The following is an 11613-nucleotide window of genomic DNA, read 5'->3' on the forward strand; positions in this document are numbered from 1 at the left end:
CACATACACCTGTATGCTAAGAACAATATTAAATATATCTTGGAAAAATCATCCCACGAAGCAGCAACTTTATGGCAACCTACCTGCCATATGTAATACCATCAGAGAAAGACGCCTACAATTTGCCGGTCATTGTCTGAGGAGCAAGCATGAATTGGTGAGTGGTGTATTGCTATGGACTCCACGACATGGACGCGCAAGCAGAGGACGACCTAGATCCACATACATCCAACAAATAGCACACGCCACCAACTGTGAACCTGAAGATCTGAGGCAACTGATGGAAGACAGAAAACTCTGGAGAGGAAGAGTCACATTGGTCCGGACAAGGAGCCCGTCATCATGATGATGATGAGAACTGGCTCCCATACTTACAAAGCTGTTTAAGCATTGTCTTAAGAAGAATTGCTTCTCAACACACTGGAAAACCTCATCAGTATACCCTGTATTTAAGAATTCAAGTGATCGGTCATCTCCCTCTCAGTACAGACCAATAAGTCTCCTGTGCATCGTAAGTTGCTGAAATCTGTATTAAATAGAGAAGTAGTCAACCACCTCAGCAAAAATAACCTTCTTAGTGATATGCAATATGATTTCTGTTCTGCTAGATCTAAAGTGGATGTGCTTACGGTTATTTCTCATAGGATTAGCAAATCTCTCGATGGAGGCTACCTTTCTAGGGCAATTTCTCTTGACATATTAAAAGCCTTTGATAGGGTATGGCATAAAGGTCTACTTCACAAGATTTCCAGCTACAGTATACCTGGAAATGTCTTCTCAATTATTAAATCATTTCTCTCTGATAGGTTCATAAGAGAAGTGGTTGATGGGCAGAAATCATATGCTCATAGTATTAATGCTGGAGTCCCTCAGGGGTCGATCCTGGGTCCAACTCTCTTCCTGATCTATATTAATGATCTCCCAAATCACATCCTTATATCATTTACAGACATTTTTGCTGATGACACTATCTATGGCAGCACATCAAAGGCGTAAACGACCAAGTTCTCTCTGATTCTCTCTTCTCTGATCTTGAGCAAGTGGTACAATGGGGGGAAAAAGTGGCTGGTTACCTTTAATGCATCTAAAATCAAGCTTCTATCTTTACATCATCAACGCTCTGATCCCCATCTGGCATCAATTGAAATGGATGGCTCTCATCTTGGGGAGGCCTCATGTTTTGACAAGTTTCTTTACTCCAGATCTAAAATCCTTGCCAAAATTGCTGGAAAAACTATGGGATTCTTCTATCGATCCATTAGATATCTCACTGCTGATGCAATTCTTTACCTATATAAGAGCCAGGTACATCCAAGAATGGAATATTGCTGTTACATCTTGGTAGGAGCTGCTAGGAAGACCTTATCCTGCCTTGACAGAGTTCCAAATAGACTTTGTAGCCAAGTGGGGAATGTCCATTTCTCTTCACTGGAACCTCTTTTTCACACCAAACATTCACGAGAAACACTCGTCTAGTTGTAAACACTATCAATAATTTCCCCCAGTTAACAGAAATTTCAGTTAAATTCAATCCTAACTTGAAAGAAAATGAATTAAAGCATATCTTGATTAGAAAAAGGTACACAATAACGGACAAAAAATGGCTAAATATATTTAATATAGACAAAGTTTGCAAAATGCATTTACCGAAAGAGAATTAGCGTATCTCGATGAAAAAGGGAATATACTTTACTTTCAAAGTGTTCCGAAAAAGGGAATAATAAATTCGCAATATGTATTTAATATGGGGACAAAATTTGGCTAATGCTTTCAAATAAAAGCAGAAATTTCGTAAACTACTTTTAAATAAACGAAATAATTTGCAAAATGTCGGAATTTATTTTGCTTCCAGATAAATTCGACGCTAAAGTAACAAAGCTGAAAAAAAAAGCATGAAACAAAAGAGGGGGAGGGGGTAAAGAATAAAATATAAATGTCTTGCTTTGAAACGAAGAAGAAACTTTATTTACAATAAGTTGCAAATTTTTTCCTTTGCGGGCATTCAACTTAAGAAACGCCAAGGTAACATATTATGAAAAAGGTAACATGTAATGAAAAAAATAACAACACTGGTTCTTATAAAGAAGTTGTGTGTATCCATAAACAAATACAACAATAATGTACAAAATAGTAGTATCTCCTAATCACACTCGCATATGAAATTAATTTTAGGAGCGTACTCACAATTGAAAGCCAGTCAGGCACATGCCTTTTTCTTTCTTTTTTGTTTAAAATCCTTTTAGAACTTCATTTCCCTCCATGTTCGCGTGCAAACCGTAGAGACACACATGAATTTCAGGAGCAAGACCTCGTCGCTTGTCCGGATAGGAAATTCTAAAATTCCTTGTCATGTAAAAGGTATTTTCTTTAAAACAATTTAACTCCTTGTAAAATATGTGCAAAACCGTAGCCACGTAGTTAATTTACAGAAGTCTGTCTCGTCACAGCCGGGTATTAATTTCTTGCCGGGTTTACTTCTTTGAAGGAGGCTCATCAAAATTCCATTTTCAGCGCCGGGCAATGAACACGTTCACTCTCCACGTCAGCAGAATTTCAAAAGAGGACGAAATACGCGCTGGGCTCGTGACGTCACCACAGAGCTAGCATTTCCCTTTTCTCCAAATTAAAGGGAGTTTCGTACAAACCGAAAATATACGAAACTAAAAATCATAATGGATACAAAATACAAAAAATCATATATAAGAACCAGATAAACAATAATAAATGTAAACAGGAGGGATGCACCATTATTGGTACAAAATAAATTCCAACACAGACAAAAAAAAAACAATTCCTTGACTGTGATTATTGGCGAACATGGTGCTGACCAAGTCAATGTAAAATAATATCCTCTATAAGAAGTGCGTCATAGTAACAATTAACGTAATTTTAAAAACATTTAAAATAGCATTTCAAAACAAAATAAAATCTTATGGCAAAATTAAATCAAATACAAAACAACAGCATAGTTAATCTACATTTCTTACCTCTTGAAAATGGGAGATACCCCTGAAAATATATGAAGAAATATACCATTTACAGTCAAGTGAAATACATACTTATTGAAAATTATTGAACCGTTTGAATTATTTATCATTATTTATTTATTTATTTATCTATCTGTTTTCAATGACTGAATAACTCCTGCATTGACAAGCCTTCAAACACCCCGTTTTAATTTCCCCCCAATTCCGAATTTTTGTAACGTTAAGAATGTTATTTTATTTTTATTTTTATTTATTCTTAATTTAATTTTTTGCTATGGGAAGTAAATGTTGTGCATTTTACTTTTTATGTAGATTTCGTGTGGTTTTTGGAGGGTGTCAGTCAGACAGTGTTATAAGATTTAAACAATAGTTAACTGCCCCTTAAAATGTTCAAATGGTCCAAAAATGAGGGATTATCTTATGCCAAATTTATATGCGAAACTAATCAGCCACTTTAAATTCTAAAATATTTTTTCAGGACTTTCAATCACACAAAAAAGTAAAATCTCATTTTTACTTGTGCTATTACTAACAAAAATTCGCCAACAGCTATTTCACTTTAAATAATTTACGTGACTGAAATAGGAGTCAACACAAAATTTGACGCCTCTACAGAATTGGGACGATATTTTGTAGTCGATAAATATAGTTTTCAGATACAAAACAATGGTTTCAACTGATTTTTTTTCAATTCTAATAAATTACAATGGTAGCTTCCAAATTATGCTGTCGAAATTACATGAATATTACTGAATTATATATATATATATATATATATATATATATATATATATATATATATATATATATATATATATATATATATATAAACAACTTTAATCGTGTTAGGTGAAAAATTGCCACCATCTTGTTCAATTCGAAACGGAAAATTACATCCCTTTTAAACTCTCTTGTGTTTTACGATTGTTTTCATTAAATTCTTTTTCTTATTTTCTTTAATAATTTTTACCTTATCGATTTTCGTAATTTTGGTTCTTAAAAATACGAGGAATACATAAATGCCATTGTTTTCATGTAAAATTCAGTATTACGATTTCTGAAATTTCGTCCCACTAAGCGCCCAAAATTTATATCGAATGCAGCTTTTGTTGTTGTTTTCTTTTGATTGACAAAAAAGAAAATGGCGACTTCGTATGGGGATATCGATGCGGCTGATACTGTATTTCTTATGTGTGATATGCAAGTGAAACTTGTACCAGCAATGTGTTATTTTGAAGATATTATTACTGTTACTGAAAGAATGGTATGTTTTTGGGAGGGAGAATTTGCAGTTTATACAACAAAACAAAAGTTTTTATTCGTTTTGTTGTTACTACAAAGTTCCCCTTTTTATTATGCACTTTTTGTATATAGGTAAACTTAAAACAAATGTTTTACTTGTATTAGCGTTTTATGTACACATTTATCTCCCTTTAACGGCAGGAAAATATGACACAAGGGTTGGAAAGTGGGAGTTGAAGAGCCAGCGCTCTAGAGGAAAAGCACAATTTGGCCCGCCAAAAAAAAAAAAAAAAAAAACCTGGGCAGCCTCGTATTCCTCGGTAAGGTCGTCTCAAGCGATTAGCAATAAACTAACCCTTCTCAAAAGGTGATAAGGCAAAGGTTTGATTTCCTAGAACGGTTAAATTGAAAGTCTGTGTACGACGAGGGCCTCTTATCGGTTACGGTTAGGTGACTCGTGTTTATGTAAAACCTGAACTACCAAACCGAAATAAACTGAAACGAAATCAATACATCATTTACAGCGTAAAAAAATTACGTCTAAGGGGAACTTTGACTTTTGGCAGGATTTCTGCCTACTTTTGATGTTGCTTTTTCTTCACATAATCATAGAAATTTTCTGTTTCCTGCCTAGTCATGATTTTCATGTGTTCTTTTTGTTTCTTCTGTACAAAGGCCTATTTGAATTGATTTTTTGTCTATATCTAGTGATTCTTCTCGAAGCATTCTCTCTCTCAGCAAGTTATCTTTAATACCACGTATCAGAGTTTAATTAGTCTATCCGTGAATTGTCCAAATTCACATTGTTTTGCTTTCTGTCATAATTCAGTCACTGATTTTCTTTCTGTCTGCAAGTAAGGAATTGAATGGTTAGGAAGGTCAAGTTTTTTCATGGTTGGCAACATATGTCGAATTTCTCAATCACTGTTTTCAGTCCATATTTCTGCTCTTCGTTTTCAAAAGGTGAATGTAGAATAAATATTCCTACCGTTTTCGCAAATACAGTTTGAAGTTTTAACTTTTTCTGTTTTTTGTTTTTTGTCAGACTTTGTTGCTAGAAGAAATAACGTGCACTGATTTTCCTATGCTTTTCTCACTTATGGGCTAATTTCTCCGTATTAAAATTTATTTCCCTCGGATGTGCTAAGAATTTCATGATTATTATTATTATTTTTTTTTAATTTAATTTAATGAGCTACCGTAGTTTCTTCTGACACCATTTTGTATTCATACATATATATTTCACTTGAGACATGAACACAGGCTAACAATCGAATGATAAACAAAGGCAGCTGACACACACGTTTATTCAATAAAGACTTTTTTAATAACTGAGTGCTGCTCACTGCTGCTATTAGTATTACTAAGTATTAGAATATGAGGTTGCCGTCCAAAGAGTAGAAGTGAGCAAGGGAGATAACTCCTGTTTCATTATAAACAACAGCGTTTTATGTATCCCACTAAAAGTGCCTTTAAACATTATTAGTAAACTTAAAGTGATGTTAAGGACCATGGAGAAATTTCAGTGATTCTTCAGATAATTGTAACAATAGCCACCAAAACAAAAAAGGGGTAAAAGAAAATAAATACACAACAAATAAATTTTACCAAAGGCAAGCTAAATTACTCTTCTACATACCTTGATAAGTTTTTAGAATTTTAACATATTTTAAAGTATTTATATACTTGAAAGCAATTGCGTAAAGTCTGTTGAGTTAGGACAAAAAAAAAATGGTAGTGTCCGAACCAATTTGGAGCCTGAATAATTGCTCAAAAATCGAAAATTAAAAAAAAAAATGTTGGTAGAAACACCCAATAAATGCTACCAATCGTGTAAAGATGTAAGGTTCTACAAGTATTTTGTTTTATGTAGTCAATAGCGTTTGCATAAAGAAATTCATGCTATGATACTGTTTTTTTAATTTCTTTTTGATAAGAACATGTCTTAACATAACAAATATGTAAAACATTCAACCATTAAGTAACATATGAGAGACACTAAATCGTTAAACATGTAGTGTTGATTATATAGAATAGTTAATTTAAATGCAATGCACATAATGAGGCCTGACGTCAGTGATAGAGGAGGGCGATACACAAAAAAGCTGTTGAAGAACCTGAAATAGTGCGTATTCTCTCCTAATGATTTGATATCATTTGGAAGCTGGAATTAAATATTTCACAAGTGAAAACAGACAATAAACATGATTGTATGCAAATCTACAAAGTAAGCTATTTCTTTAAAACACAATATCATCCCTTGATTGCTTACTTCATAGTAAGTTTCTGCCACTGATTCTGTAGCACATTATTCTGTGAAGACATGGGCTCATCTATTGACTTTCAGGAATAGACTGAATGGTGATTAGGAGTAGACCAGCAATAACTGGAAAGATCGGGAATGTTGGGGAAGACCAAATTACCACCTTGGGCCAGCAATTCAGAGGTTATATAATATACGTTACAGACAAAAATACAGGCCCTCAAGATCCATCAAAAGAGAGGAAGATGGATCAAAAAGAAATGATCAAAAAATGACTCCAACAAACCAACAGATAATGAGTAAAGAACAATATATATGGAATTCCCATGCATCTGTGGATTGAAATTTAACGCCCCAAAAGAAATGAAGATTCACCAAAGCAAAATAAGATGTTCTTCTTATCCAGTAACTCATAAGAAACACTCAGATATCACAGATAAAATGTTGGAAACATAAGCGAGGACACATCACACAGTGTTTAGAATATCCAAATGATTGGTCCAGTAGGTGAGTTGAAACTCCCCAGAATCAAATTTTTACCAACACGTAATTTGGAAGAATGGTGCATGCTGGACCATACAATACGCAATGAACTACATAAAAACTATAGAAAAGAAATATGATCAACTGTTATTAGAATGTAGTCATGTTATATACTGAATTTGTATCGCATTGTAGGGTGAGAAAGGGAAATAGACTAAACCACCAGTCAAAAAAAAAAAAAATAACAGAGAGAGATAGAAGACCTAAGAAATAAGGAACGACAGAACCACGTTTCAAATCCTGATGAGATGATGATGGTTTATTAAAGATCTGGAAAGATCTCAAAGATGAACACAACACTCTTAGCTAGGGAAATGTTTGGAAAAAATGATGGAGATGAAGAAGGTTCATTCAAGGACCATATAAATATGTCAGAAATTTTTTTGACCCACCAAAATCAGGAATACTAAAAATGGAGCAAGGCATTGTAGAAACCCACTTAAGACATGCATACTCTGACCACGATACATCCTACTGGTACAAAATAGTAGAAATTCCTCATGAAACGTGTTCAATATGAACATAATAATGTACAAACAGGTAAAATGTATCCAGAAAGTCAGAAATAAATCTGCACCAGGCCCTAATAGAATACTCTTACTTTACAAACAATGCCTTAAAGTGCTTAAATTGCTATGTATGAACTTTAGGTTTGCATGAAAAAACAATTGTGTCAGTAAGAAATGGATGAAAGTAACAAGAAACAGAACTCTGAAACTATAAACTAATTTGGGCCAATCTCACTTCTTAATGTAGATGTAAAAATATCTTTTGCAGTAATGACTTCACGATTAACTAAATACCTACTCTCGAATGGATATATTGACATTTACGTGCAAAAAGATGGTGTTTGTTGGATAGTAGACTATCTGGAGCATGGGAGTATGATATGGGAGACTATCCAAAGAGGGAAAAGTAACAAGACTGACTTGGATGTCATATGGCTTGATTTGGTTAATGGGCTTGTGCTTCATCAAATGATTCAATTATCCCTTCAGATGTACCACATCCCAGAGGGAGTACGCAAGATAATTGCAACATATTTTGATGGGTTCAATATGTGATTTATCACAAATGTCTATGCTACAAATTGAATGAGACTCACAGTAGAAATTGCAATGTGGTGTACAGTCTCGTCTATACTTTTCCTTTTAGCGATACAGATAATTGCTGAAAACAGCAAAAAGCGATGCAAACTCTACTTTGTGAATGCTTAAAATAAGGATTTTGATAAGTTGGAAAAATCCAAATAATACATATTGTATTTCTCATCTTTTTCTACTAAGAATATTCTGGATGATATCACTGCTGACCATCTTTACATTTGCATAAAATAATCCTAAACTCGGAAAAAATTAATAAGATTAATAGTTTCAATAATTTAAATAATCTGACAAAAAAAGGAAAATAAAACAAAAATTATGTTTTTGTTGTGATTGCTTTTTTTCTTTTAGCGAAATTGAAACAGTCACACTTTTTTAAAGCAAAAAATGCCTATATAAAATTGAACACACAGTTTATCTGTTAGGAATGTAATGTTGAATACAACTTACAAGAAAGCTTATCTAATATATAAAGTAAAGCCAATCTATTCACCATTTACTTGATATTAATAGCTTCTTAACAACATTCGTAGGTCTGTTTTAGTATAAACACTTGGTTTTCAGTTGAGTGTGTTCCTTTAAAAAAATTCTTATAATATTTTTTACAATTGCCTTTTCTGGCCTTGACAACAGGGCCACAAATTTGCTGACTTCAGCCCCATTCAGAGAGATAACTTCTCCCTTAAAAATGGGATTACCTTTTGGTCATGAGTAGTGGCCCATGATGTCATAGGAGGAATCCTACTGAGTAAGCTTTTATCCACCAGCCCTTATTTTGGCTAGATTTTTTTTTTTTTTTTTTTTACATAGGCATCACCACATTATCAAGGCCAAGAGGCCACTCAAGGATAAGGGTTAAAGAGTGTACAGTAGAAATTGGACATTATAGTAATCATTAGTAATGAAAATTTGGTAAAGTTGATAACTTATATGGAACGGCTCATCAAGAACTTATTTACGTTAGACTTGAACACAACCATATTGTAGTCAGCCGGAAAGCAGGAAAACGGAAGACAATTCCACAGGCGTGCAGTTCTAAGAAAGAAGCTTTGTTCATGGAATCTACGTTTAGGTTTAGGCACAGATAAAGAGTGGGGGGAATTATTGATAGTGTTTACAGCTAGACGAGTGTTTCTTGTGAAAGTTTGGCGAGGGGGGACCATAGATTGAAGCTCATTCGAACACTTTCCATGAAAATAACGATACATCAGAGACAAACTCGCAACATCTCTTCTGTGAGATAAAGGTTGCAAGGAAGAGAAAAGGACATCTCCTACGAGGCTACGAAGTCTATTTTGAACTCTATCAAGGCAGGCCAAGTCCTTTCTAGCAGCTCCTGCCCAGATGTGGCAACAGTACTCCATCCTTGGACGTACCTGGCTCTTATATAGATAGAGAATAGCATCAGCAGTGAGATATCTACTGGATCGATAGATCCCACCATTTTTCCAGCGGCCTTGGCAACAGATTTGATGTACGTGTTCCATTTAAGATCAGGAGTAATGGTCAAGCCAAGAAGTTTGTCAAAACTTGAGGCCTCCTGAAGACGAGAGCCATTCATTTCAATTGATGTCAGATGTGGATCAGAATGTTGATGATGTAAAGAGAGAAGCTTGGTTTTAGATGGAAGGTCAGAAAGGCCTAATTCAATAAATCGGCTGGTCATGTCATACTCTATTATTTATAAGTTCCTCCTCAACTGTATTATTTGATCTTATTCTTCAAAAAATCAAAATCTCATTTTTTATTTTTCTCTCCAAGCCGATATTAGCAGATATTGTGGCTGAGGGTCAATCATGTTTGAAACAAAGATTACCAATGCCAAGGAGTAATGTTTTTCTTGGAGTGGTGTTTTCTGATAGTAATTTAGTATTTACTCTCTCAGTAAAATTTCCTTCTAAGAGTGATATTCCCACTTTAACTGTGAGATTTCCTTCTACAAGCAATGTATTCTAGAGGTAGTGTTTTCTCAGACCAATATATTCTAGGCATCTAAATAATTATCCTCTAGAATTATACTTGACAGCATTATTCGGCATTAAATAACCCATAGCTGATTGATGTGCTGTATAATAAATCTAAATCAAACAATTGCTATTTCATTTATGATTGATTTTATGTTTCAATTTAAATTTTCATTTGCTATTTTTCCATTTTTGTATTCTTTCAAAGTTTTTTTTTTAATATTTAACTTTGCTTAAAATTTTAAGTATCTTTTTTGTTTTTTCACATAATTACTGGATTTTCATTTGAACAGATCTATTTCAAAACTCATGTTTTAAATTTTCATATAATTTTATTTATCATCAATCCCTTTAAATTTTTTTTTTAATTACATTTTCACCCCACACAAGGCACATTGCCACTTTGATGTAGGGGGCTACTATTAAGGGCATAAGCTACATGTGTACTATGTCGGGAGTTACACAGCAAGATGTCGGTTCATGTTACACTTGAACTTCTGTATGTCAGTACAGTTGGGGAAGCAGGAACCTGGCAGGGAGTTCCAAAGTCTAGCGGTTCAGGAAGAAACTACTGGAGTAGAAGGCTCTCTTACATCTAGGGATCTCTACTGTGAAGGGGTGGGATTGTACTGCTTGTCGGGTTTGTCGGGGGTATTTACATAGAAGGGGTACAAGTGCTTGCAGCTCGTCGGAACATACACCGTTAAAGTACTTGTAGAACAGGCAGAGGGCAGCTACATTGCGTTGATGGGACAGAGGCTGAAGCTTGGATGATAGTTCAGGACCTATTAGGTTGGCGACTCTCTTTTGAACCTTGTCTAGGAGTGAGAGACTAGTAGCAAATGCACCGGTCCAAATATGACAACAATACTCCATACATGTGTGAATGGTGGCCTTTCAGGGGTCAGTAGCTTTCTAGCACGGTAGAGAGAACCTACCTTTTTCGGTGTGGTCCTTGCAATGCTCTCAATGTAATTGTTCCAACTCATGTTTCCTGTGAACGTTAGGCCGAGGAGTTTAAAAGATGTGCTTTCAGATAAAGAGTCTTTGGCCATTGCTATTGGTGGCAGAGAAGGTTTCTTGTAATTATTGAAGGAAACAACTTTAGTCTTGGCAGCATTGAATGTGACCATCCATTTTTGTCCCTATTCCACTACAGATTGGAGGTCATTCTCTAGTGTTTCTGCCATTTCTTTAGATATGTGTTCATTTGTTTTCCTGTCGTGTCTGTTATAGAGCGTGGTGTCATCAGCATATATACCCATCTCACAGACAATTTTGTCAGGGAGGTCATTTATGAATATTAGTAATAATAGAGGTCCAAGGATAGACCCCTGAGGCACTCCCACATTTATATCATATTGTTTAGATGTACAGCCATCTAGGACAACCTGGATTTTTCCCTTATTTAAGAAAGATTTAATTATGTTATGTATTCTTCCAGTGATGCCGTATGATCTGATTTTCCTGAGAAAACCTTCATGCCATACCCTGTCAAAAGCTTTAGATAT

At 34.6% G+C, this 11613-nt stretch overlaps 1 protein-coding gene across 2 annotated transcripts in view; it reads left to right on the plus strand.

Annotated features, from left to right (window-relative positions):
- The first annotated feature begins 3913 nt into the window (after nucleotides 1–3913).
- The window catches only part of LOC145268191 (isochorismatase domain-containing protein 1-like), a 34864-nt gene continuing 27164 nt past the window's right edge, over nucleotides 3914–11613 (plus strand). The window contains exon 1 of one of the 2 annotated variants that reach the window (XM_080123428.1): nucleotides 3914–4251. In XM_080123428.1, the coding sequence (XP_079979554.1) occupies nucleotides 4129–4251 (123 nt within the window). In that variant the 5' untranslated portion in view covers nucleotides 3914–4128. Of the gene's footprint in view, nucleotides 4252–4327; nucleotides 4550–11613 lie in introns of those variants that run through there. The other variant, XM_080123427.1, reaches the window with a different exon arrangement.

The sequence above is a fragment of the Euprymna scolopes genome, chromosome 43 (assembly GCF_053919585.1).
Source record: "Euprymna scolopes isolate OS-2025 chromosome 43, ASM5391958v1, whole genome shotgun sequence".
NCBI classification, from domain to species: Eukaryota; Metazoa; Mollusca; class Cephalopoda; order Sepiida; family Sepiolidae; genus Euprymna; species Euprymna scolopes.